We start from the raw sequence: 27643 nt of genomic DNA, 5'->3' as shown, positions 1-27643 counted from the left end.
TTCACTCAGCTTGTACCCATGAGACCTGTCAGTGTTGTCATAGCAGCTGTCATTTTACTCAGTGTCTCCGAGTTTACTTGGTGCATAGAGGTGAGCTTTTGCCACCTGCTCAACACCCTCCGAGGCTGCTTCCACCCAGCCACGCTCCGTTTGCCTCCCTGCAGCCACGCCATGATGCAGGTGGTTCTGCCTGCACTTCACAGATGAGGAGTCTGAGGTCTGAGAGGACCCCCGCTTGCCAAGGTCTCCCAGACAGTCAAGGTGGGGCCCGCACACTTGGGCCCAGAATTATGCTCCATGTCTTAGATGCCCTGGAGTCCCTGCCAACGTGGGTGACCCCCCCATGCCCGTGTGTCCCGGACTGCCAGGAATGATCTGGGGTGAGACAGGAGGAACCTGAGGGAGAGCGTCTCCCCCGCACCTCATCCCACCCCACCCCACAGTCTGTCTGCAGACAGATGAACAGGGAGCTCTTATCAGTGCTGACATGTTACCAGCTTTGGGTTTGCCTGGGGACAAAGTCCTGGCTACTGTAGAGACAAGCTCACTGGGTGAGGACTGGACAAACAGGACGGAGGCCAAGTTCTAGCTCGGTCACTTCCTGCCTCATCACCTTGGGACTATTTCCGACCCCCTCTGGGCCTTGGTTTCCCCCCTCTGTGCAGGGTGAAGGTTTGGCCACGTTTTTCACAGGGGACTTGCTTCAGGAGCAACAGAGAGGTGTGTAGCAGGACCAAGTGCATGGCAGAAGGTCTAAGTTCAAATCCCAGCCCTATCACTTATTATTTTTTTTTTAATATTTATTTTTAGAGAGAAGAGAAGGGGACGGAGAGAAACATTGATGTGGGAGAAATATGTTGGTCCGTTGCCTCTTGCCCGCCCCCAACTGGGGACCTGGCCCACAACCCAGGCACGGGCCCTGACCAGAAAATGAACCGGTCCCCTTTAGGGTCATAGGCCAGCACTCAGACCACCAAGACACAGCAGCCAGGGCCGGCCCTACCACTTACTGGCTGTGCATCCTTAAGCAGGTTTCTGAACCTTCCTGGGACCCAGTTTTCCCATGTCTACAACGGGAATGGTAATACTGCACCTGCCATGTTCCTCCAGTTGGGAAGGGGTGGGACCCGTGGCCAGAAGAGCTGTTAGAGACCAACCCGTGGTGTCTATTGGCTCAAGGGACTGGGCACGCGCAGGGGCAATTGTGATTTCTGAGGCCTGCTAACAGCCGTCACTGTTCCTAACACAGCCAAAATCTAATCAGTGCCCTGAGTCCTGACGTCACATGTTTGCTCTTCAGGGAAGTGAGCCCCAGTTACCAGCTCCCTGGAGGTTGGCCCTCCGCCGGGGGTGGCCCATCGGTGCCCGTATTAGGGTATTAAGGAGACTCCAAGCCAGAATTGGTCAGTGTTTATCCAGCAGTGAGAGGTGGAAAATGCCAGCTGACCAGGCCCCCTGCACACAGTCAGGGGGAGTCTCTTCATTCGCCCTCCTGTTCAGCAAGTATCTGTGGACCCCCCCACTCTGTGCTGGGCGCTGTGCTGGGCTCTGGGGCTGTACCAGTGAAGGTGGACACAGGCTCCCGCCTTGTGGGAGCTGCGTTCTGGTGGACCCTTGGACAATGAACAGGGAGGGAGAGAGAGAGAGAGAGAAATGCTGCAGGGAGTTAACTGCTGAGCAGAGAAATAGAGCAAGAGCAGGGTTTGTAGAGCGGAGGAGGCCGGCTTCTGCTCCTGAGCAGGTGGTGTCTGGACTCGGGTCCCTCAGCTTCAGCCGCCTCCCTGGGGCCTCCAGTGCCCTCTGCGGACGGCCGTGGCTTCCAGAACCCTAGATGGGGTTGCCTGGATGCTTTCCCAGGGGCCCCATTGGCCGCTTGGACTCAACGTGTCCACAGCCAACACAAGTGTACACATTGCCATAAAGTGGCCATTGGCACAAGATGCCAGCCTGTCCCTGAGATGGTGCCTCCCTCCAGGGGGTCTGGCTGGCCATGTCCCATGAAGGAGGTCACGGTCTCCAGCCCTCTCCTGTCCCTCTCAGATAAAGTCGTGCATCACTGTGACCCCCTGGATTTCTGCCGCAGCTGGTGACCCTCAAATTCGTCTCCACCCCGAGCCTTTCTCCTGAGACCAGGCCACGGGGACATATGTCCCCCTGGATGGCTCCCGGGGCCCGCCGCCCACGTGAAGTCACTGCGTCTGCCGTGTGGTGGAGTGTGTGGTCTCCCGCGGCGAGCCTGCTCCCCTTCCCAGCGCCGCTGTCCGCCCGAGGCCCCCTGCCCACCCTGAGATGCCCCCCACCAGCCATCACCACGCTCCCAGGCAAGGCTGGGGTCTGCCCCCCGCCTGCAGCTCCCGCAGCTCCCCGTCCTCTCGCAGCCACCCCGTCTCGCCCTGCGGTCGTCTGCACACGCCGGTTGAGTGGGATTTCTGGAGAGCAGCGCCTCTCCTGCGGACTGGCCTTCAGTGGCTCCCACTGCCCTGGGGATGGCGTCCTAATTGCTTACCATGCCTGGTGGGCAGCACTGTCCCCCGGCCCTGCCAGCCTCTCTGCTCTCGCCCCATCCTCTCGTCCCATCGCCGCAGCCGAGGCCCGTCTTGTGTGGTGGGAACTGGGCTGTGGCCTCCCTCCTCCCTGGCTATTCACTCACTCTTCAGTTGTCCCTCCCCTCCACTCCTTCCTCTCTCAGGATCCTTCAGGATCTGTAAAGTGGGTTTAATAATTGTACTCACCTCGTGGGGGGGGCCTTAAAGCATCTGGAACAGTGCAGGGCACAAAGGAAGCACCGTACACGTGCAACAGTAAGGACAAAGTGAGGTGCGCGTGGTCATTTATTGAGTGCCCGCTCTCCCAGGCACTGGGCTCGGCGTTCAGGTTATGTGGACAAGGCACCGTCTCTGCCCTCGGGGAGCCCTCGGTGCCCTCTGCGGGACACGTTTCCTCCCTCTCCGCACCCCCGCCCCTCCCCTCGCCTGGAGAATTCTTGTTCGTCCTCCCACCCCCGCCCCTGATGCTCGAGGAGCAGCGTGTGAGGAGCGTGCGCGCTCACCGACAGCTGCCCCCTAACGGCCTCTTACGTTTTCCGATGGTGTTGTCCCCCCGGCTCTCTGTGGGCCTCTTTCTCACACCGGTTCCTCCCATGGCCCACTCCACCCGGGTAAATGGCCACCCCATCATTTCAGGGGCTCCGGCCTCATTAATCCTCTTGTCCTCTCACGCGCCTCCCAAATTCCATTCTGTCAGCAAACCCTTTGGCTCTGCCTTCAAAGGTCAGAATCCACCCTGTCCTTCCCATTCCCTCCCCACAACCCTGTGTGAGCCGGCACCTGTTGCCTGGACCGGTCCAGCAGCCTCCCTCCTCCCTGGCCCCTGCCTCTGCCCCTGACCCCACAGGCCTTTCACACCACACAGACAGGGGGTGGTTTGAGAAGCCTCGTGACATCGCATCTGTGCTCAGACCTTCCAGTAACTTCTCTCGTCACTCAAATATTTGTCAAAGGAACGAGTGAATGAATGAATGGCCTTTTTTGCATCCCTAGTACCTGGCACATAGTAGGTGCTCAGAAAACACCTGCAACAGGACTACACAAGGGCATGAACAAGCAGGTGAGGACCTGGAGCGCACAGTAGGTCCGTGGGAGCCTAGTGGGCTCTGTGGGCGGGGGTGGCTGATTCTTGCTCCTGGTAGTGGCAGAGCCAGCCAGTGCCACCCCTCCCGTCACTCACTGGGACGGAGGTGGGGCAGGTAGGCAGAGCCCAGGCCATTTTGGGGCCCTGGCAGGCCGGCCTCACCACCCTGGGTTGGGCTGCTGACGTGGCTGCTGGTTCTGGGAACCCCAGCCAGGCAGCAGTTCCGGGAAAGCTGCTGCCTCAGGGAGAAGTGTGTCCCTGGCCCCCTGCCACACCGGCCCAGCTGCCTCGGGGGCCAGAGGAGGCTCCGGGCCGGCCTAAGCTGTGGGGCTCCGGGGTCAGTGGCTCCCTAGGCGGCGCCTGCAGCCCCCGCTGTGTCTCTGGCTTCCTCCCCACACGCCTCCTGTCACGGGACGGACTGCATCCTGCCTGTGATCCAGCCCCTTCAAGCTGGTTGAGGTCTAGAGCAACCTAGAGGAACCTGAGGAACAGGAGGCCTGTTGTATACACCCTCTGGGCTCGGGAGGAGCCTCCTCGGTCACTTCCAACTGCTGCCGGCTTCTGACACTTCAAGACTCGCCACTCGCCTCCCCTCACATAAAAAGAGTGAGTGAAATGTGTTTCTCTGCCAGCAGGAGGGTTTGCTCTCACTCCCACTCGAGGCGCTCTGCTAGCTTCCTGGCTCCGGCTGCCGTTCCCGTCCCGGCTCTGTGACCACAAGCTAGTGCTCTAACCTCTCTGTGCCTCAGCCTCCTCCTCACTTGTAAAATGGGGGTTTTAGTGGCCCCTACGTCACAGAGTTGTTGTGAGAACAAACCAATTAATACCTTGTAAGCGCTGAGAACAATGCCAGGCACATAATAAGCACTATCTATGTATGGCGAGTATGGGCAAAAGTTTGGTATATACCCATGTTTCAAGATAGATGATTGAATTTGTATTGTTGAAGTTTAGCCAACCATTCATTTAATAGCTGTTTACTGAGCACCTGCTGTGTGTGTCAGGCACTGTTTAGGCACTGGGGACGGAGCAGTGCCCGGGGCAGACATACAGAGAGACAAAGAAACAACGTAGACGTTACAGGGTATCTTTTACACTCCCGACTTCATGAACTGGCAGCAGAATGAGAAGGGCTAAATCACATTGCCGCGACGCAGAGTACTTCTTTGGTGAACCATTTATGTCCTTTGCCTTTTTTTCCTTAATGGATGTTTGTCTTACTGATTTTTTAAGACTTTTATAAAAAGGCCATTTAACCCTCCTTTGTGTAGATTGCTACTTTTTTTCTAGTCTTTTGCTTGCTCTCTATATTGTTAATGCCATGTTTTGATCTGGGGAAACTGAAAAAGTTTTGCAGTCAGATCTTTCTATCTTTGCCATCTACATCCTGAAATAAAATAAATATTCACACATGCAACCTCAGTGATATGATTAGAGACGATGATAAGTATTTGACCGAAACAAACAGGGTGCTGTGCTAAGAAGTAACAGGGGAGCCCTCCTTAGAGGATGGGGTTTCTGGGTGTGAAGGCTGCGCGGGACAACAGGGCTGGGAGGGTCAGTGCTCAGAGGCCAGAGGGGCCCAAGGCTTGTGAGGGGCAGACAGGGTAGGAGGGACAGTGTATGTGTAACAGGGGGCTTGAGGTTTTTTTATTTTCGTAAACTTTTAGTTTTAAGGTCATTGTAGACTCACAGGCAGTTGTAAGAAGTAACAGAGAGATCCCCTGTTCTCTCAGCCTCCCCCCAGGGTAGCATCTCAGGGTAGAACCGTGGTGCGTCCTCACAGCACGGGTATCGACACCCACACCGCCTGTTGATCGCGCTCAGGCTGCCCTGCCCCACTGTGCTGGTCAGTGCGTGTGCGATGTTACCGCACGCTCAGCTCTGTGTCTCCACCTGCAGAGCAGTTCTGTCCTCACGAGGGTCCGTCCCTGGTTGCCTTTTATAGCCTCGCCGACCTCCCTGCCGCCCGCCCCATCTCACCCCCGGCAGCCGCTCATCTGTTCTCTGTTTGGTGTGTTGCCGTTTCCAGAAGGTTACGTAAATGGAATGGCACAGTGCGCCCTTTGGGATTGGCCGTCCTCACTCCCGGGCTTGGACTGTATCCTGTGTCCGGGATGCGCCTCCTGGATGGGCTGCGACCCCCTGGGGCTCTGTGGCCCCTGGGTGAAGACACTCTTCAGGAGCCAGAGGCCAGTGGACATGAGCGGGCAGTTCATGGCCTGGTTTTCCATTGGAAAGTGACTCTACCGCAGCGTGGAGAAGAGACGGGGTGCCCTACTCACGCCTGCGGCAACTGCTCGCTGCCACCACGGCCTCCCTCCCATTATTCGGTCAGCCCCAGAGCGCGCTGAGAAGAATCTTGCCACAGCCCTGCCCAAAGACCCTCAAAATCTGCTCATTGCCTAGAGGGGGAGGGGCCTTCAACCTGGTGTCCTCACTTGGGCTCCAGGGGATCTGTGAACCCCTAAAATGGGAGTTAAACGTTTGCACTTTTCTAGAAAGAGGGTTCGGAGTTGGGTCAGATGTTCAGACAGGTCGGTGATCTCCAGAACACTGCGGACTCAGGCTTGTCAACAGCCAGAGGTGAGGGGCCGAGGCCCTGGAGCCTGGCCGCCCGCCCGCGTCCCGGGCTGTCACTGCTGTGCGCCCTCAGGCCGGCCGCCGGAGCCCTTCTGTGCCTGGGTCTCCTCATCTGAAAGCGGGGGACATAATAGCACCTACTTCGTGGGGCTGTTCCGAGTAGCGAATGAGTTACTATGACTCAAGCGTGCGGAGGGGATTTGGCTCGCGGTAAACGTGTCGGCTGAGTGAGGACAGCGCTGCAGGGTGGAGCAGGGCGGCACCTTTCAGCACAGACGGTCGGCGCCCTCTGGGGTTCGGGGCCCTGTGTCAGTCGTCCTGCTCTCAGTAAGCTTTTCCGATGGGCAGGGTTTCTTGCAGAGGGGTGCACGGCTGTGGCTGGGCGCTCTCACCTCCCTTGTCCTGGATCTTATATCTCTGTTCATATGGCTTTAGTTGGCTTTTTTGTTTGTGTAGCTGCTGCTTTACCTCTGGCTCATTGGAGTTTGTAGACCCTACACATCCTCGGCCTTTTCTGCTGCTCAGGCAGGCGCTGGGAGGGAATGGTAATCAGAGGCGCTGCTAGATCCTGGCTGGTGAAGGGCATTGTTGAGGCAGTTAGCACAGCGGAGATAGGGTCAGTGGGGTAGAGCCGTCACGCATCCGTGTGACGTGAGTTCCTTATTGTGATGGTTGCACTGTGAACGTACTGGAGCACCGAGGGTTAATTTACTCCTTGTGACTAAATAAGAAAGAGGCTGAGAGAGGGGGAATGGGAGTGAAAAGGACACCGAGGGGAAAGGTGTGGCGGTGGGAACAGCTGGTGTGGTTGAAGAGCAGCAGGAGTGAAGGCCTGCGGGTGGCAGGAGCGCCAGGCACAGCCGCCGGGGGTGGGGAGGGGGCCGCCTGGGTGGGTGGAGCCTTCAAGTGGGATGAAGTCTGGGGGCTTGGGGCTCCTGCTGTGGCCTTCAGCCCTTCCCAGGCTCCAGACACGGTGCAGAGTGTTCTGGGTCCACACCTGGCTTCCCTCTGCGGGACGCCTGAGAGCCTGATCCAGGTATAGTTTCTGTGTCGCAGATAAAGCAGCCAAAGTCCAAAGAGAGTAACTGTCGGAAGAGCACGTAGCGACTAAGTAGCTAAGGAGGTCCGGCAGGGGCATTTCTGAATATGACCTCAGGATAGAGGCCCAGACGGGGGAGTGGGGGGGCGCTGTCAGCGGGGCCCAGGAATGTCGCCCTGTAGAGGGCGTTGGGCCTTGCAGGCCGGGCGTGTGGGGGAAGGGCACGCTCCTTGAGCCAATGGGATTCTGCTTCTGCGCATTTTCCTTAGCGATAATGACTGGTGACATCACGAGCCATGCCTGCGTCCAGTTCACCACTTGAGGCCTCCACGTGCGTCAGCTCATTGAATCCGCCCAGCGCTCCCAGGGAGATGGGCACTGAGGCCGAGGGGTTGGCAGCTTGTTCAGGTTCATACGAGTAGGTGGCAGCAGGTGTTTGCATTTAAGGACCAGTCAGAGCCGAGTGGTGGTGGTGCTCCTGGGGCGGCACAGAAGCCCCACTGTGCACAGCAAAGTAACAAAAGCAATAAATAAGGCTAAAATCCAGTGCTTTGGTTCTAAATTTTGTGGCATGAAGTGATACTAATGATACAGTAGGTTTAAAATGTAAGTTTTCGTATGTGGAAGGTGCTGCTATTTGGATAAATAAAATTCCCATTTATCTCCCTGTACTCATCGCAGCCTCTGATAGATATTAATACGTGAGTGGGGTACTTGCTGGGCCTTGTGATTTGGGGATTTGAATTGTGTTTTCTTTTGGGGTGTCTGCACCTCCTCAGTTTTATTCCCCCGGCGTGTCTTGTGGGGTGTCATGAATAAAGTAAGGGAGGCACAGGCTTCCGCGGGCTCCATGGACACACGCTACAGACAGCAGGGGTCCCCTATGGGGTTAGAAGTGCAGGTCGCGGAGAGTGACGGGAACGAGTGACAATGCCGTGTAACAAACAGGCACGAAGTCTCAGGGCCGTGTAAGGGACACTTCACTCGGCCCGACTGTGCGGGTCCGCATCTGGGCGTGGCCCATCTCGCGGGCTCCCTTACGCATCTGAGGTCAGCCCTGCGGACGTGTGGCCTCACTCACACAGCAGGGGGCAGCTGCCTGTTGCCTGAGGCAGCATGAGACGGCTGGGACGTGCCTGTCGCCATCCACCGCCAGGCCAGCCCGGGCACGTTCTCGAGGCGGTGGCTGTGCCAAGTGGCCTCGCATGCCTCCCCTGGCCAGTGTTCTCCAGGCCAAAGCCAGTCACGTGGTGAGCCCAGAGTCTAAGGGCAGGGAGAACACCCTGCCCAGGGTGGGGGGCTGGGCCCACTGCAAGGTCACATGGACACAGGAGTGAAGAATTGGGCCGCTCATGCAGTCAGTCTACCACAATCAGCAGCAATTTTAGTGGCCGCCTGATACTTCACTGCATGGGTCTACCATCATTTATTTAACCAGCACTGTCAGGCTGAACAGTTAGCTTAGCATTTCCAAACTGTATCTCAAGGGATTATAAATCCTTCAGGGGATTAATTAGGGTTTTGACGCACACGCAAAAATGAAGTTTGGGTATGGAAATAAACTTGGTAATCATTGAGTTAAATGAAGAAAAATACATTTCCTTACCACAGGACCTACCGGAACCTTTACATGCAAAAGTGCGTTATGCGTTTCCAAGTCCGAGGGATGCTCAAACTTAGCAGGCCATGGGATGTCTTTTTTCCAAAAAGCATCTCTTGGGACAGGTGCTTCGCGGCTCTCACTCTGGGCTTTGTGTGCCGGGGCTGGGTTTTGTGATTATAAACAGATCTCTGGTGGACACGGAGGGCTCAGCGTGGGCGGGGACACGGGTGGCCAGGGAGCGGGGCAGTTGTGTCTGGAGCACGGTGAGTCCTGCAGGCTGCACTCGGGACGATGGGCGTCGTGGGGACCACGAGTCCGCGCTATCCCGGGGTCCCTTTCTCTCAGCAGGTGCCTTAGGATCTCCCGATGGGGTGGCTTGGCCCTGGGCTCACGTTCCCTGTGAGCTGCATGATCCTGGTGTGGGCAGCAGGCTCTGGTAAGTCACCACCTCTCATTCTTTCATTCATTCATTCATTCATTCGACAAACACGCATAGACTATTTACCGGCCACTCAATCAGTGAACAAAACAAAGGTCCAGGCCTTGAAGAGATTACTTTGTAGTGGGAGGAGACAGCCAATGACAGATGGCCCTAATTATACATAAATTCTAAAGATCGTTAGGAGGAAAAAGACAACATACAGGGTCAGGCCGAAGTTAGTTAGGCCTGCTTGAGTATGGTTGGTAGGGTAATAACATGGGTATAATAATTCATAGTTTTAATTTGAACATTTCACCTAAAATGTCATATGGTGTGCTTGAGTGTGATATTGTTATGTTACAGAATCACATGCGTATGATTTTGTAATAAAAAGGGGCGTTGTTCGTGCCGGACACTGTGGAACGGAGCAGGGAGGACCGGGAGAGCTGGGTCAAGTGGAGGACTGCAGCTTAAAGCACGTGCTCCGCGAAGTCCTCACTGAGTGACAGCCGAGCAATGGCTTGAAGGAGGAGGGGGCCATGCAGATGTCTGGCGCAGGGGGGTCCCAGGGGAGGCCCCGAGCCGAGAGCCTGCCTGAGGTGTTGAAGGAACCAAAGGAGGCTGCTGTGGGGCCAGGTGCCAGGGCGACCAAATCAAGAAGGACCTCGCAGGGTCTGAGCAGAGGAGCAACACGGCCTTTGCATTAGAAGGGATCCCCTGTGTCTGCATGTGCAAGGGTGGCAGCCGGGGGCCAGGGAGGAGGCGCCCCAGTAGCCGGGCAGCTTGGCCCAGCAGAGGAGACGAGAGGGGATTGGCTTCCAGATCCGTCTGTGAGGGAGGGCTGAAGACAGATTGGAATGGGGCGAGAGAGAGAGAGCAGCGCCTCGGGATTTCTGACCTGAGCGACCAGGAGGGACGCAGTTGTCATCTCTGAGATGCAGAGGGGTATGGGTTTTGGGGAGCAGGGAGTCAGATGAGGAGAGTTTGAGACATTTATTAGATACCTACGACTCTCCTTAACATGGTGAGTCCTTTACCCAGAGAACAAGTGCAGATTGTTGGTGGCTGTGATGGGGCTGGTGCTGGAACGTGGCCACTGGAGCAAGAAGTCTCCTGCCTGTCAGGTGCTGGGCGGTCTGGCGCTGGCGTGATGGCTCCCAGACAATTCGGCAAACCCAGTAGGCATCCTGCCGCGTTCAAATCCAGCTCTGCCACTGACCGCCTGAAGAAGCACCGCAACCTCTTATGCTGCCCTTTGGTATTGGCCGAATGCAACAGGAAGCCAGAGGACAGGGGCACCTGGGTGACAAGGCCTTGGGGGTCAGCCTCCTGAGCTCAGAGTGGGGTGGAGGAGAGATGGGGGTGGGCGCAGGCACAGGGATAACAGCCTCCCCGCCACACCGCGGCAGGGCCGTTGCCTGTTGGCAGGCAGCACTCCTTAGACTGTAGTGTATTTTTCCTTTAATTTGGCCAAGGGCAAGTAGTTGAGCTGCAAAACATAGAGGTGCATTTGGGGGATCCCCTCTAATGGACCCTGCACCCCAGGGTATTTCTTCAGCCTCAGAATCACTTCGGTGCCAGCTGGGAGGCGCCAGGAGCCGCGGTTTGGGCCCAGCTCTGTGAAGACTGGCGCAGGACCTTACCTGGGGCTGTGGTTTCCTTGTTTTGTGATGGGCCCCTTGGTCCTGATCGGGCTGGTTTGTGCCTTGTCTCGATGGCGCATGTCCCTCTTGCTGGTTGGGCCCCGGCTTCTCAGAGCGCTCCTGTGTCTCCCCAGGGAGTGGGAAGGTCCTGCATCAGCCCGCCTGCTTCTCCGACTACATCAGCACCTCCACCTGTGAGTGGAGGGTGGACGGCCCCACCAACTGCAGCGCTGAGCTCCGCCTGACCTACCAGCTGGATTTCCTGTACTCTGAGTAAGCCTGCGCCGGAGCGGGGAGGTCGGCGAGGTTGGCCCTGGGAGCTCGCCTGCCCCGGTGGTGCCCTGGAGTGCCTGGTGCTCCGTGTGGTTCCCTGTGGCTTCCTGGGCACAGCGTTAGAGCTGGGACGCCCAGGGCGCCATGTGTAAGGTACAGTGAGTATGTCACGATGCTCCAGCACAGTCACCGAGGTGTGTGGCACGTGGATGTGGGTGGAATATGAACTGCGCCAGCAGTTCTCAAACATTTAGTCTCAAGACTCTGCGTGCTTAAAAGTTAGTGAGGACCTCGAAAGCTTTTGTCTGGGTAGCATATAGCTATCGTATTTACCCAATTAGGAATTAAAACAGAATATTTAAATCACAACAGCCAACAGAGCAGTGACATCTTAACATGCCATGTAGCCTCTGAAAATCCCACTGTATGTTTGTGAGAGAAAGAGAGTAAAAGACAAGTAACACCTTAGTGTGATTATGAAAATAGTTTGACCCAGTGGATCCCCAGGCCACGCTTAGAGACCCGCTGGACCGGACCAGTGTTTGGGGTACAGTGTCAGTGGTGGAGGTCACCGCGGAAAGTGGGGTACGTCGTTCCCTGTGGCTCACTGGGGTAACGCGTGCACACAGGGCGCCATGACAGGCGGTGCCCAGACACGACCAGGAGCACAGGGCACGCAGGGTCAGGGCCACACCAGACGGGGGCGCTGGCAGAGGCGGCTTCCATGGCACACGGAGGCGCGTGGGCTGTGCTTCTGCGCGTGGTCCGTGGGCTGAGACTAGAGACAGAAAACTAGGGCCCGTGAGCCACGTGGGGCCCTCCACCTGGTTGGATAAATACCGTGTTGTTGGCACACAGCCATGCCTGTTCGTTTACGTATTGTCCGTGGCTGCTTTTGTGCTAGATCAGCACAGTTGTGTAGTTGGGACAGAAATGGTGTGACTCTCAAAGCCCAAAATGCTTACTGTCTGGCCCTTTACAGCAAGTGTTCGCCGCCCCTGGCCTAGCCCATGAGGCGCGGGGTTGGCTATTTCGGGAGGCACGTGAGGATCGTGCTGCGTGTGCCACAGTCCTCTGCGCTGGGAGGAGCTGTGCTCCCCACGGGTGGCTAGAACACACGCACAGGCTGTTACAGATCCTTTAATGCCACGGCCCCTTCCCTTTCATTGGCTCTTAGGGATGAGCTGAGCCCCGGGACCAAGGCCGTGGCCGGGGGTGTGTAAGAGTCCACGGTGGGTGGGGGCCAGCAGGGAAGGCAGCCCTAGGCCACTGTGCCCACCCCTCACCCTGGCCGCTCTGCTTCCAAGTCTCCTGATCTGGTCCTTGAGGCGGGGCGACCAGGAAACTGGAAGAGCATGTGGTTCCTTGAGGCATGTACTGGGGACAGCCATGTGTGCGTGGCCACCTAACACAGCCCCGTGTCTGCAGAAACCACACATGTGTCCCTGAGAACAGAGGAAGCACAGTGTGCCTGTGCGATATGCTGATGGACAACGTGATCAGTGGGGACACCTATCAGCTGGACCTGTGGGCTGGGACGCGGCTGTTGTGGAGCAGCTCCTTCAAGCCCAGCGAGCACGGTGAGTGGGGCCGGGCGGGGCGCGGGTGCTCCCAGAGCTGGCTGGGCTCGGGGGCGGCAGGGGGGGGGGGCAGGCTCCATTTGGGGGGCGAGGCGGGGGGGAGGGCTTCTTACCATTTCTTAAACTTGATGGGTCCTCGCGCTCGTCTGTGCCTTGGGCTTTGTCACGGGGTGGGGCTCAGCGGCACCCGGCCCCCTTCAGCTCAGGTATTTCAACCCCCTGAACGTAAGAGCCCTGGGGGGAGGGTGGCAGAAGGCACGCTTGCTGCAGATCAGAAACCGCTCGGGGAGCCGTCCTTCCACCCTCTGTGGGCTGCTCAGCTGCTGCTTCAGGCAGCCTGGGCCCCAGAGGCTGCCTCTCCTGCTCCCCGGAGTCCCGGCAGCCTTTCCCCAGGAGCGCGCTGGGCCGCAGTGACAGGAGTGCGAAGCACCGCTTATTGCTGTGTGTCCTTGGCTGAGTCACGTTTCCTCTCTGAGCCTCAGTTTCCAGAAGGCAGTTATTATCCCCATTTTGCAATTGAATAAGCCGTAGAACAGAGAAGGCAAGTAATCCACCTAAGGTCACACAGCTGCTAAGGAGTAGAGGCATCTCTCGCAGGTCTCAGCGCTCACAGCCCCTCACCACTCCATCCGCAGTTCCTGAGGGCCTGCTCATCCCCTGCTGCTCGGGGGTTTTTAAATTGACCCATGAACAAACCCATGAATTAAAATAATTCTGACATGTGTATGTTGATTTTGATACACACTGTAGACTTGTGATCTCACTGATACGATTGCTTAAAAAGAGACTTTTTAAACACATGAATCAAAATAAAGAAAAACACTTAGTAAACAGTATAGCACATAGATGTGGCCAAAAGTGTGAAGGATGACAGTGAAAATGCTGAAGTTTGGGTTGCTTTGGTTCATGCATTCTGCGTTCACTGGAGAAGGGTAGTTATGACCACCGTGGCGCCCGGCAGAATCGTAGCAACATCAGAGTGAGTGTTGTGATTGTAATTCTCTGTTACGACTGAACCTCCGGGTACCTTACAAATGTACACAGAGGTGGTGCTCACTGAAAGCCCCCTGGCCCGGGGCCTCTGGGCTGACAAGCCCTCACCAGGCACCTCTTCTCCGCAGTGAAACCCAGGGCCCCCTTAAACCTCACGGTCAACGACAGCGTCCCCCATACATGGCAGCTGACCTGGAGCAACCCGTACCCTCCTGAGAATTTCCTGTACTCCAAGCTCTCCTACCAGGTCGCCATTTCAAATGAAGCCGACCCCACGGAGGTGAGTGGGCCCTGGGGGGTGCAGCACCACCTCTTGGGACTGAGGTGGGCGACACAGGCCCTGGCGTGGGCGACGGAGGCCGGCGGGGCTGACAGCAGCCCCGGGACCTAGAGTCCCAGCCTCTGCCCTGGCTGTGCCGGGCCTGCCCTCCACCCCTCGCCCGGTGCCCGGTGCGCAGCGAAGGGACGTTATTTCTGGGCCCTGCTCCCCATCTGAAAAGGAAGGCCCTGGGCCATGTCTGCGTTTCCCAGGGGCCAGGAGGGACACCGAGATTTTGGGGACACACTTAAATGACTGAGTCCCACAGCAAGAAAGTCGCTCAGCATCATCTCCCTCGCGACCCTGACTGATGAAGGAAGGTCTCCGCTGAGCAGACAGGATCCCTTCTCCTTCGTTGTGACAGTGGGAGGCTGCAGGCTCGGACCCTTCCCCCAGAAAACAGCTTTGGCCGTAATGTAAAGCCGTCTCGCTGGGTTTCCACGGCGTTTACTTTTATGTGACACCCATGGCATCTGATGCCTGCTTTCCAGTCACAGCAGAGACAGCGGCTCCTTTTTAAAGACGTGTTTTGGCATTTTTCACAGGCAGAGCTGATTCGTCTATCAGGTAAAGAGTAGCAGGGGCTGTGCACACGGATGGCTTGGCCCTGCCTGTTTTAGTTGCAGGTGGGGGTGGAGGTCACTTCCCGCCCCCACGTTTTCCCCTCACACGTTCCGCTGGAGGACAGCTGCGCACCACGGGCCCCTGCGTCCCACAGAACTGCGCTCCAGGGCCTGCTCTGCCACTTGCCTGCTGCGTGATCTTGAGCATGTCCCTTAATCTGCTTGTGCCTCAGTTTCCTCATCTCTAACCTGGGGATAACAAGGGTACCACCCCATAGGGCTACTGAGAGTTCGAAGTGCGTGACACAGACAAGCTCCCCTGCCTGGCACAAAGAACGTTGTAAGCATCATCCTCCTTTTCTCCTGAGGGCTACAGGCCTTGCAGATCCCCATCTGCTTCACCCTCCCACGCCCGGGCCTCTAACTCCCCTGTCAGAGTTGTCGAGGGCCTGCTCTGGGCCATGCCTTTGTCCCAGACCCAGGCTGGCCTGCCCGCGGCTGCCAGGGTGCAGGCCCAGACATATGACACACTCCCACGTCAGCTTCCGTTGCTGTCGCTTCTCTTCCTGGCCAAGCTACGGAGGTGGTGGGTGTTGATTCCCATCTGTCACGTGTGGTTCCTACTTGGCCCCGGGCCAGGATGGGGGCTGGGGCAGGGATGGGGCACACACAGCGTGAGGCTCAGAGCACTTGGGGAGAGGGGGTTGCACGGATACCAAGGAAAGAGGCAGGTCCAGTTTTGACCGTTAGGCTTCCCATGCCCTGTGCCTGTTCGGGGTGTAGCCTGGAGGGGAGAGACGCATCCAAACAATGTATGTGTTCGCTTATCTTGGCTGGACCCCGGTCCCAGGAGTCTCCGCGTTGCTTGGCCTGGCTTTATTCTGCCTTCGCTTTATTCTGTTTTCAGGCAGGCTCTTCACCCCTGTGGCCAACATGCCCACTGGCAGTTCCAGGCCTCGGTCCCAAGGCCGCAGTGGGAAAAGTTTCTCTTTCCAGACAGTCCTAAAAAAAGTCCTGGGCTTGGGTCATTGGGCCAATCTCTGAACCTGTCACAGGCTGTGGGCAGGAGAGAGGGTGCTGGTGCCACGCTCTGATTGGCCAGGGATGAGTCCCGTACCCACCTCCGCTCTGCAGGTGCGATCTGCAGGTGCGGTCAGCTCCACCCAAGCCAGATGGGCTGAGGGGTGGGGGGGTGCCCCAAAGGAGACTCTGGGGGAGGGGAAACAGGGACTGGGCTGGCTGAACCACAGCCTGGTTTAGGACTTGGCGCTGGACTCCATCCAATGGCCAGAACTGGTCAGTGGGCCTGGGCCATGGCTCAGTGGGCCTGCTGGCGCTCCCCCCGGTTTCTCCAGCGGCCTGTTGAGGTTTTGCTTCCTCGTCGTGCAGCCTCTCCTCAGCTCATTTACACCAGACCTTTTTCCCCAACGCCTTCCAGCCCAAGCAGAAGCGGAGCTGCCGCAGCTGCCAGCGCCGGGAAGGCGCTGCAGGGGCCTGAGGAGGAGGGAGAGCTGCAGAGGGTTCGGGCCACTCTCTTGCCAGCAGAATTGATCTTGAACACAGATTTATTTCATTTTTTATTCTAAAAGTTTTATTTCATTTCTAAAAGTTTTTAAAAATAAAAGTAATATTTACATGACGTAAAAAATTCAAATGGTAGGAAAGGACTTAGAAGGAAAATGTGTTTGTCTTCCAACTGCAACCTCCAGTTCCTCTTCCCAGAGGTTGACGACTGCTCTGTCTCCTGCCAGGAGGGGAGGGAGGCTGGTGGAGCAGGCAGAGGGTCGGAGGCAGCGTCTCCTTCCGGGGAGAGCGCACGCCTGTGCAGGCGAACGTGTGTGCTCCTGCGTCCCTGAGTCCATGGCCACATAATATCAACAGCACAGTTACTGCCGCACAGTTTCTGGGGGTCAGGAGTCTGGGTCCAGCTCGCTGGGTCCCCTGCTGCAACCAAGGAGTTGACCAGGGCTGCGGTCTCACCTGAGTCTCAACTGGACAAGGATCACTTCAGGCTCCCGTGATGTGGGGAGCATTCAGCTTCCCGTGGGCTGTTGGACTGAGAGCCTCAGGTTCTTGCCCGCCCTTGGCAGGAGGCCACCCTCCATACCAGGCCAGCGAGGGACAGAGAGGGTGTCCCAGCAAGTTGGAATTACAGTCTTACCTGTGATCACATACGCGCAGTCCTGCATACCCATCACCTTTGCACAGGCTGTCGGCTAGAAACCAGTCACAGGTCCTGCCCGCACTGGAGAGCGGGCACCACACAAGGGCATGGTCCAAGGTGGGGGACTCTCAGAGTCTGTCTGCCGCCACTTTTTTTAACTCAAAAGGCAGCAGACAACACATACTAATCGTTATCTCATCTTTTCCACTTAACAACAGATCTTGGAAGTCCCTTCCCAGGGGTGGCTGGGTTGGGCGGGGCTGAGATTTGAGGCCAGTGAGTTTGGGCTCCACTCTGGAGGCTCTAGGAGCCCATGAAGGAGAGAGAGGGGCACAGTGACTCTGTCTGTGGTTCACAAAATCACTGTCACGCTCTCTGCGCGCCAGGCCCTGTCCTAAGGGCTTACCTGTATTAACCCATTTGATCCTCACAACAGCCCTGGGAGGTAGGCACTTTTATTATCCCCATTTTGCAGAAGAGGACATCAAGGACCAGAGAGGTTATGTCACTTACCTAAGGTCACACAGCCAGAAAGTGACAGGAGGGACCCCTACCCCCCATTTACAGATGAGGAAGCAAGCTATTTCTTGCCCAGTCATGCCATACGGCTAATCAGGGGGGTTAGGGGGGTAGGGTGAGGGCGATTTCCTGGCCCACCTCACTCGGCTCTGGTCACAGTCATGGAGGTGGCCAACAGTGCCTGACTTGGAGGAATAACCAGATACCAGGCTGGTGGCTCTTAACCCCTGTGGGGTCAGCTAAGGACAGCAGCCTGAGTGGGAGCTGGTGTTCCCCTCATCCCGCTGGTGCAGTAATGTCTTCCTTTCCTCCACCAGGTTACAGTCCATAATGTGACCTACAGGGAGCCCACCCTCCACCTCCCAGCGCACACCCTGAAGCCTGGGGTTTTCTACAGCGCACGGGTGAAGGCCTGGATTCAGAGCTTCAATAGCACCTGGAGTGAGTGGAGCCCCAGCGTCAAGTGGCTTAACAGTGAGTACCTATCAAGAGTCCTGAGCATGTAGGAACTCTCCTCCCCACTTTTACTCCGTGGCCAGACAGGCCCCCTGGCCGAGCACCTGGGTTTGCATGTCATAGGATGCCTCTAAGTGCAGGTAACACAGTACAAACTGACGTGGTGTACTGGCCAGGGTCAGTGGGCTAGACTGCGGGAACACGGAGCAAATGTATTTCTTGCCTGTGTAACCGTCCAGCATGAACTTTGCTAGTCTGCAGGTGGTTTTCCTCCCAGAGGCTCTGTCATTCTCTAGGACAAAGACAATTAACCTTTTTTGCATCATGGACCCCTTTGGCAGTCTGGTGAAGCCTGTGGGCCCCATTCAGAATTATGTATATATATATATACATAAAGTTGCATTTTAATAAAATTAGTTTTTCCTGTAATCCTATGTATTTTCTTTTTTAATTTATTTATTTAAAATAAATTAACTCCAAGTTAAATATATATATTTATATTTATATATTTCTATCCTCACCCAAGGACATTTTTTCCAGTGTTTTTAGGGAAGGAGGAAGGGAGGGAGGGAGGGAGATCCAAGAGAGAAGCATTGATTGGTTTCCTCCCTTATGCACCTGAATAGGGGATTGTATGCACCTGGACGGGGGACCATATGCACCCGGACCAGGGATAGAACCCATAACCTAGGTATGTGCCCTGACTGGAAATCAAACCTGCAATTTTTGGTTATAATGGGACTATGTTCCAACCAACTGAACCACACTGGCCAGGGCCAGAATAACTTTTAAATGTATAAAATAAAATCCATAGCCCTGATCAGTGTGGCTCAATCGGTTGGGCATCGTCCTGCAAAGTGAAGGGTCAATGGCTCGATTCCCTGTCAGGGCACACGCCTGGGTTGTGGGCCTGGTCCCCAGTCAGGGCGCATGCAGGAGGCGATCCATTGATGCTTCTCTTCTTCTCTTTCTCCCTCCCTTCCCCTCTCTCTAAAAAAAATAAAATAAATAAAAAACAAATATTTAAAAAATACATAGGATACAGGGGATACTAATTTTATTAAAATGCAATTATAAAAATATTTTAAAATATGTTTGTTATCTAGGAATATGTATTCACACATTAAGAACAAGATTTGGTGGGAGTTCTCATAAATACTGTACTTTCCAAGTAGATGAGCATAGTGGTCTTCATGGGCCGGCAGCTGCAGTGCGACAGGGGAACAGCTGTGACTTCTGCTGGGAGCTGAGGGACTGACGCTGCTCTTACTGTGGTTCGCTCCCTCCGTTCCTAATGGGAGGGGACTCCAGGTGTCAGAAGTTAGAGAAAACACAGGTGTCACTTCTGTCCCATCCAAGTTCCCAGACCCTTGAATTCTATCTGCAAACTTGCTGGAGGTCTGTGGAGCCCAAGATAAGAATCCCCAAGGCCCTGCCGTTGTCTGCATCCAGCCAGCAGCCGGGGAATGAGAGCAGGGAGACCACACCTGCTTCTTAAAAGCCTTAGCCTGGAAGTGACACACATCACTTGCTCTCACGTTCTGTTGGTGAAACTGGCCACGTGGCCACACGTAGCTGCAAGGCGTCCCAGGAAAGGTAGCCACCCCCTTGGTAGTACATTGCCAGAGCAACTCTTTGCAACTTTATTACATAGCTTTTGCGATGGAAATATGGAATTACCTCACATAAAATGAAGTCTTACAGGTGGACCTTTCCAGGTGGGCACATTGCTCCCTAGCAAAGAAGAAGGAAAGGTTGGGAAGGGGAGGCTGCCTCAGGCCTCGTCCTACCTCAGTGGGGAGAGTGGAGGCTGTGGTGAACGTTCCCTGAAAGGAGGGTTCTTCAGAGTGCTGGGCACAGTGATGCTTGGGGGGTACTCTGACCCCACCCACCACACATCCCTCCATCCCTCTCAGCTTCGCTCGCCTTGTTCTTGGATGTCTCTTTGCCCTCCTGTCTCCCGCGCTGGGCTGTGAGCTCCGTGGGTCGTATCTACCCTGTGTCTGTGTCTCCAGTGCCCAGAACAGGGCCAGGCACAGGGTAAGTCCTTGGGAAAGTTCTGTTGAATTGATTTGATTCTAACGTTGACCTGGGGAAGGGAAGGGAAAGGAAGAGAAATAGCTTGTATGGAACATGCGCAATGCTCTTGACACTGGTCCATTATTTCCACAAGTATTTATTGAGCTTCTACTACGTGCCTGGCCCCCTGCTAGACACTGGGGAATCAGCAGTGACCAGAACAGACAGAAACCTCTGCTCTTGTGGAACTGGCATTCTGGAGGGGGAAACAGAAAATAAAGAAGTAAATGAAAAAGTAAACCAGATAGATCTAGATCCAGATGGTAGTGGGTCTGGGAAGAAAATACAACAGAGTAAGGGGTGGCGCGATGAGCGGGGCAACAGCGGGGGGAGGGGCGGGGGGAGTCTGGGCGGGCGGCGGTGAAGTGACCGAGGGAGGGAGCCAGCCGTGTGGAGCCGGTAACGGCAAATACTTGCGGAGGTGCAGGCGCTGTTCTGAGTGCAGAGTGTGTTAAGCCGTGTGACTCTCAGAGCCCTGTGAGATGAGCACTTCTGTTAACCCCATTGTACCGATGAAGAAACCAGCGCCCACAGAGTGCGAGGGACCTGTCCCGGGTCATCAGTGAGGGTATGACAGCTTCAGGTACTGAGCTCAGGTGGCACTAAGCTTTGGAGGAGCAGGGGGCAGCAGGGACCCGTGTGATGAGGGCTCAAAGGGCAAGGGGGAGGGGAGGAGGGGTTGAGGCAGGAGGACTTGGTGGTGGCCAGATGTTGCAGGGTCTGGGAGGACGCTTTCCTCAGGCCCGGGCTCCAGCTTGGGAAATGGAGGCCAGGCGGCCCTTCGCACCACGCAGGCTCACGCCTCCCTTCCCACTTCCAGACTACGAGTGGTCCTGGCAGCAGCACCTCCCGCTTGCCGTCGCCATCTGCTGCGTTACCATCCTGGTCATCTGCGTGTCCTGCTACTTCAGCATCCTCAGGTGAGTCCTGGGCCGGCCCCGTCGGGGTGCGGAGTGGGCAGGAACCCCTCCTCTCATTTGTCAGCTTGCAAGCCTTCATGCAACGATAAATGTTTATTGAGCAGCTACTGTGTGCGAGGCACTACAGCAACAGCTGAAACAAGACTGACAAGGACCCCGTGCTCCTTGTGGGAGACAGATGTCAGCTCAGCGAATGACCGTAACCATTTTCCGCGGTGATCCATGCGCTGAAGGAAATGTACCAGGGGAAGGGCAGAAATGTTGCAGGGCGCTGCTGTAGGTCGGGAGGTCAGGGCAGACCCCTCTGAAGAGGTGATGTTGGAGCTGAGACCTGACTCAGGGAGTGAGCTGGCCCAGGAAGAGCTGGGGAAAGGGCCTGCCTTTGGCAAAGGGAGGTGGATCATGCCCAGGGTATGGTCTCGGCAGTTGGGGGCCGGTGACAATAGACCGAGAATTCTAGATAATTTGCCCGACATTATCAGGAGACCAGGGTTTGGGTTCTGGCCCTGGTGCTTGGTAGCTGCGTGACTCTCAGCCTTGGGTTCCTCCTTTGCAGGCTGCGATATAGTGAGAACGTGCTTTGTCAGTCCTGCGAGTCCCAGCAGAGTCTTGGATCGCAGTGGGCTGGAGGGCAGAAGGAGCCTGGTTTCCAGTGAGTTTGAGGCCTAGGAAACCTGACAGCCCAGAGCCTCAGTCCTCCCACCTTTGAAATGGGACTGGCGAGCCCTACCCACCACATAAGGATCAGTGATGGCTGAGGGTTGGCATGAGTGTGTCCCGCCCTTTGCTGGGCGCACATTAAGTGTGCAGGGATTGCAAGTTTTCCTCTCCACATCTTGTCACTGACACCTCTTAGCTACGCTGGGCCGGTCTTCTCCCCTTCTCTGAGCCTCAGTTTCCCCACTGCCTGTCCTTCCCAGCTTCGCTCACTGTGTCCCAGCACCCCAGTCTCCTTGCTCTTCTCTGGATGCACCAAGGAAGTTCCCTCTGAGCCTTTGCAGTTGCTGTGCTTCCTACTGGAAAGCCCTTTCCCCAGGCATCGCCATGACTCCCTCCTCACGCACCTTCAGTCGCCACTCAGAGGTCACCTCCTCAGGGAGGCCCTCCTGGATCACACTCTCCATTCCTCTCTGTTCCCTTCTTTATTTTTATTCATGGCACTTAGTGTCATAATTAACGATGCCACATGTTCATTTCTGTACCTGTCTGTCTCCCTCTTCTAGAAGGTCAGTTCTGTGAGGGCAGGGCTTTTGTCTGTCTTGTTCACTGTTGTGTCCCTGAAGCCTGGCACAGTGAGGGTACATAGTAGGCGCTCAGTAAAGACATGCTGACTGACTGAGTGGGGTTAGCAGAAGCTGAGCCGGGGGTAATCTGAGGAACCTTCCGTCTCAGAGCTGACACTCCATGGCTCCAGTCTGACCCAGGGAGGGTGAAGGAATCTATTTCTCCTGGGTTTCCTCAGCCTCTCAGGCCAGCCCCAGCCTCTCCCTGGCACCTTGCTCTCGGCTGCTCCGTGTAGGGGATTGTTGATGGGGAAGCTCAGAATGCTCTGCAGCTTGAGCCCTTCCTACTTCCCTGGGTCTTGTTCCCACTGAGGATGGAGGTGTCGAGGGAGGACCTTCATTCTGGGAGGCCGAGTGCTGGAGCACAACCCGGCTCTTCTGCCCGCCAGCTGTCACTTCACCCCTCTGAGCCTCGGTCTGCTCATCTGTGAATGGGGTTGGCAGCAGAACCTGTCTCATGGGATTAGGGTGAGACATCCAAAAGCAATCACCATGGTCTCTGACCCCCGGTAAGTATTGGCGACTGTGATCATTTTTATGGAAGGAGAGACCAACGCCTTTTCCTTTTCTTTTTCAGGATTAAGAGAGAATGGTGGGACCGAATTCCCAACCCAGCCCACAGCCCCCTCGTGGCCATTGTCATCCAGGACTCTCAGGTAGGAGCGTGGGTTGGTTCGGATGCTCAGGACTGCATGTATCAGGACGCCTGGGGTGTTAAAGACACTTGTTGGCTTTGGGAATTGCACCTGAGCCATCAGGAACGTTTCGGGGGAGGTTGATTCAGCAGCTCAATGTGGTTGTTAAGAGCCCAGAGGCTTCCGCTCCCTTCCACTCTGCTTTCGTAGCTACTTTTTCAGCCTTCGGTGGGTTCCTCTCAGTTTGGTCTCTGGTTTTTTTCCCTCCCTTGGGAGGAGATGACCCCTGACGTCATCTGCCTCTCATCTTCTGGGGAGGTGCTTGTACCAGGGCAGGCGGCCAGAAGGAGAGGGAGATGGGGACACGTTTCCTGTGTTTTCCTCTTAAAATCAGGAAACTGCTGCCAAAGTGCCAGCAAATCTCTTCTCATTTCTCATTGGCCTGAATTGCATCACATGCTCTTTCCCAAACCATTCCCCTCTAAGGAGTGGGAGTATCTGAGACCCACCAGGTGGCCACCTCTGAGCTGGGGGTGGGGCCCGCTTCCCCAGTGCGAGGGCCGTGTATGGTTTGCCTGAGCTGCATCAGGGTTCTCTAGGAGGAGCAAGTTAGGGATGCAGGTCCCGTGTAGAAGATCTGAGTGTTCTCAGTTCTCCAGGGACCCTGTGGCGGGCTCTGTAGTCCAGGGGTGCTGGCTTTGAGCCCTGGCTCTGCCACTTACCTGCAGAGTAGACTTGAGCGAGTGGCTTAACTTCTCTGAACTTCAGATTCCTCATGTGGGTTATCGCAGTATTTATGTAACAGGGCTGACTTGGGACTTCACCAAGACAATACGTGTAAAGTGTATATTACAGGGTCCTGCACATAGTAAATGTAGTTTATGTATCAGTCAGCTTTTGCTGTATAACAAATGATCCCAAAACTTGGTTGAAAGCAGAGCCATTTCTGTATTCTTGCTTCTGCAGGTTGGCTCAGCAGTGGGGTTGGCTAAGGGTATTTGGGCTGGGCGGGTACATCTCTGGGCTGGCTCATCCCCAGTGGCTTCCCTCACAGGTCCGGCAGTTGTCTGTCATCCTCCAGCAGGCTCGTCCAGTTGGCACAGTGTCACTTGTATCACATTCCAATGGCCAAAGCAAGCCACACGGCCAGACCAGATTCAAGCAGTAGGAGGAGCTGTAGACGAATGACTGTGGTCATTTTCCCCATTAGCCTCAGCAACTTAATATTAGGGTAGTCTCACTAATTCTCAGGAAACTGAGGCTCAGAGAGCTGAATGAGCTGATCGGACCTCAGGCCCGTGTGATGTCACAGCTTGCAGCCTTCCCACAGCATCAAGGCCCGCAGAGCTTCCTTACTGAGCATCACCGTACACCAGGAAGGCTCTCCGCTCTGTCTCATTGGCTGTCCCTCCGTTTCAGGTGCCACTGTGGAAGAAGAGGTCTGGGGGCCAGGAACCAGCCAAGTGCCCGTATGTATACGAACCTCGGTCATAGCCGCTGTGGATTTGGAAGGGGATGGAATTGGTGCAGTGGGTCCTACCTTGAGGGGCGTCACGCACCCCCTCCGTGTCTGCCTTCTCTTCCTTGGCACTCAGCACTTTTCCTTCAAGGGGCAGCAGGAGGAGTGGCTGGGTAGATGGGCTGCTGACTGAGCCCGCTGAATTTCCCTGGCGGGCCAGGCACGTGTTGAACCCCCTGGGGAGTGCAGCCTGGCCCGGGCAAGACTGGCAGAGGGGGCCACCAGGGCGGCTGTGGCAGCTGTTAAAATGCTGACAGCATTGCCTGCCGGTTGGCAGATACCACTGTCCTAAACCGTCGAGTATGCCGCCATCCCCCTGGCCTCCTGAGCTCCCCCCGAGGGCCGCCTGGGCCCACCCACAGTCCAGTAACTAAAGGGTTTATACCTGGCACAGCAGGGGACTTCGGGACGCTGGGAGCCCTAGGACCCCACAGCCATTCTAATTGGTCATTGCTTACGCTGTGAGCTGATAAGTATTTGAAGGACCATCATCCCTGACAAAGTATTTTCCTTACTTTATAGACTGAGTTTGTATTAAGTACCAGGATATGGCTGGTCTTGACACATCCCAAAGTAAGACACAGGCCCTGCCTTCAAGGAGCACCCAGGGTAGTGGTAGGATAGGCTGATGGATTACTGATTGCAAAGTCAGGAAGCATGTCTGCGATAGGAAGACATCAGTGCAGGTGAAATTAAGCTGGCCTTTCAAGGATGAATAGGAGTTTTTCAAGTGGCGACACTGAACCCTGACCACACTTTGCTTTGCTTTTGCAGGCACTGGAAGACTTGCCTCACTAAGCTCCTGCCCTGTTTGCTGGAGCATGACACGGAGAGAAGTGACAGTTCCTCCAAGGCTGCCCGAAAGGAGCCTCTCCAGGGGCCTGGAAAGTTGCCGTGGTGCCCTGTGGCGGTCAGCACAACGCTCCTCTCGCCAGAGAGCATCAGCGTGGTGAAGTGCGTGGAGCTGGCAGAGGCCCCGGTGGAGAGTGAGGAGGAGGAGGAGGAGGAGGAGGAGGTGGAGCAAGACGCAGGGAGCTGCTGCCCGTCACCTGAGAGCAGCAGGGGCAGCTTCCAGGACAGCAGGGAGGGCATCGCGGCCCGGCTGACGGAGAGCCTGTTCCTGGACCTTCTCAGGGCTGAGAATGGGGGCTTTGGCCCACAGGGCCTGGGGGAGTCCTGCCTTCTTCCACCTTCAGAAAGTGGGAGTGCTCCGATGCTTTGGGCTGAGTTGCCACGTGAGGAGCCTTTTAACCCAGAGTCCACCCCTCCAGCCACTCTGACACAGAGGCCAGCCTGCCCGGCTTTCGCAGAGATGTCCGCCGTCGTCACAGACAACCCCTCCTACCGCAGCTTCAGCGACTTCCTGGGCCAGTCCTCAGGTGCAGGAGAGCTTTCCTCAGACGCACAGCCGTCCGAATGCCCGGGGGACGGGGACCCCAACATCCACTCTGCTCCCCAGCCCTCTGAGCCACCCACTGAGCTCCAGACTGAGCCGGAAACCTGGGAGCAGACCCTCCGCCGGAGCGTCCTGCAGCACAGGGCGGCCGCAGCCCCCGCCGCGGCCCCCACCGGGGGCTATCGGGAGTTTGTGTGCGCGGTGAAGCAGGGCAGCGCCTCGGGCGGCGGGTCTTCGGACTGCGGCCCTTCCGGAGGAGCTGGGTACAAGGCCTTCTCCAGCCTGCTCGCCAGCGGTGCCACCTGCCCAGGCACATCTGGAGTTGGGGCCAGCAGCGGGGAGGGGTGCTACAGGCCCTTCCAGAGCATCACTTCTGGCCACCCTGGGGTTCCTGCCCCTGTCCCCCTGTTCACCTTTGGACTGGACATGGAGCTGCTTCACAGCCCTCAGAACTCACTCCTCCCAAGCAGTTGCCCCGGGTGCCCTGGTCTGGAGCCAGAGGCAAAGGGAGAGGAGAGCCAGAAGCCCCCGCTCTTCCTGGAGCAGACCACAGGCCCCCTGGGGGACGACCTGGGCAGTGGCATTGTCTACTCAGCCCTCACCTGCCACCTGTGCGGCCACCTGAAGCAGTGTGACAGCCAGGAGGAGCGGGATGAGGCCCATGTTGTGTCCAGCCCCTGTTGTGGCTGCCGCTGTGGAGACAGGTCCGAGCCCCCAGTGAGGCGCCTGAGGGGTCCAGACCCCCTGCCAGGTGGGGTTCCACTGGAGGGCAAGTCGTCCCTGTTCTTCCAGCCTGACCCCAGCAATGCTCAGAGCCCGAGCCAGACCCCCGACATGGCGGCCGTGCTCCCTGCAGGGCCCACGTGCACGAGTGTTTCCTAGGCCGTGCCCTCTTGTTGCTGTGAGTGCCTTACCTGTGCCTGCGGGTGGCTCCCCCGAAGGCAGCCCAGCTGGCAGATTTCCGAGACTTGGAGGATCTGTTGGCCACCTCCTCGGCGCGCTCTTCCCTGTCATGCCCGCCCAAGGCATGTTTTCTCCACCTAGTCCCTCGCTGCCCTGTCTTGCCCAGTCCTGGGACCAGCGGCTGCCATGTCACTGGCTTGGACACGGAGCCTAAAAAGTAACCAAGCCCGCAGGGGAGGCCTGGGAACCTGATGGGAAGTTGAGGCCCTGGAAGGGTGGCTGTGTGCCCAGAGGTGCCCATTCATTCAACGGAGCTTCATTAGGGCGACACTGGAGGCAAGACGTGGGCCGTGGAGGGCTGCTTAGTCAAGTGGGGGTAACAGAAGCCCACGAAAAATGGCGATTACCAAGCAGTGACGATTTGCTGTCAGATCTCTCCACAACTGTAAGGCTGGGGGCTCCTGTTAAGCACTGGATCCCCGGAACACACCCACCCAGCTACCTTGGGGCTGGTCTATGCCCCTGTGGGCACCATTGCTGGCAGCCACAGAGACCAGAGGGAGAGCCTCACGCCTGAGACCCGCCTGAGCTGGGCATTCCAGATGCTGACACCAGGCACGTTTAGCCTGCACACTGGCCCAGGCCTGGGGTTCAGTAATGTTTGTGTGCATCTCAAGGATTGTTTAAACCTGGTGTTTGTATTTGCTGAGGAGGGTGGGATGGGAGGGGTGGAGTTTTATATAAATAAAGGTTCTTTATCTCTTGTTCTCATTAACGAAACAAACACACTGCCAGCCACCATTGTGAGTGCGCTATCTCTGTTAACTCGTTCAGTCCTCCCATCCCGGGGTCCCAGGCCCAAGAGGTTAAGTAACTTGCTTTCTCTGCGTAGGTTCCCCTGAGACTGGGATTCAAGTGCAATTAGTTGATTTAGAAGGTGCTGCCAGGAAACTCTGCTTGGGGAGCGGGGCAATGAGGCAGGGAAGGGCAGGAGGCGATAAAGGGTGTGTTACCAAACAGTGCCCGTGCCAGCGACTGCCACTTAGTCCTGCCGGGAGCTTTGGAAAGCCATGCACAGCACATGCCTAGCGGTGCCCCTGCAGAGGGTGGGGGACCTGGGGT

The 27643-nt window shown here is 56.4% G+C and overlaps 1 protein-coding gene across 1 annotated transcript; it reads left to right on the top strand.

The window, feature by feature from the left end:
- Window positions 1–3582: 3582 nt before the first annotated feature.
- On the top strand, window positions 3583–27230 carry IL4R (interleukin 4 receptor). Its single transcript, XM_054582784.1, has 11 exons — window positions 3583–3606; window positions 4071–4236; window positions 9201–9291; window positions 11054–11192; window positions 12621–12772; window positions 13894–14045; window positions 17648–17804; window positions 20686–20785; window positions 22646–22724; window positions 24123–24172; window positions 24997–27230. The coding sequence occupies exons 3-11, from the start codon at window positions 9222–9224 to the stop codon at window positions 26498–26500; spliced, it is 2403 nt and encodes an 800-aa protein (XP_054438759.1). The 5' UTR covers window positions 3583–3606; window positions 4071–4236; window positions 9201–9221; the 3' UTR covers window positions 26501–27230.
- Window positions 27231–27643: the final 413 nt, after the last annotated feature.

The sequence above is a fragment of the Pteronotus mesoamericanus genome, unplaced genomic scaffold, assembly GCF_021234165.1.
Source record: "Pteronotus mesoamericanus isolate MK-2021 breed Mesoamerican mustached bat unplaced genomic scaffold, CSHL_Meso_final contig_72, whole genome shotgun sequence".
NCBI classification, from domain to species: Eukaryota; Metazoa; Chordata; class Mammalia; order Chiroptera; family Mormoopidae; genus Pteronotus; species Pteronotus mesoamericanus.
The sequence above is the reverse complement of the archived record's forward strand: the minus strand, read 5'-3'. Positions and strand labels throughout refer to the sequence as shown.

Bases quoted from the DNA above. Each gene is read 5' to 3' on its own strand.
- IL4R (XM_054582784.1), top strand. From the start codon at position 9,222: ATGGGGTGGCTTGGCCCTGGGCTCACGTTCCCTGTGAGCTGCATGATC. The intron at 9,292-11,053 runs GTAAGTCACCAC...GTGTCTCCCCAG, and splicing joins GGTGTGGGCAGCAGGCTCTG to GGAGTGGGAAGGTCCTGCAT. The intron at 24,173-24,996 runs GTATGTATACGA...TTGCTTTTGCAG, and splicing joins CAGGAACCAGCCAAGTGCCC to GCACTGGAAGACTTGCCTCA.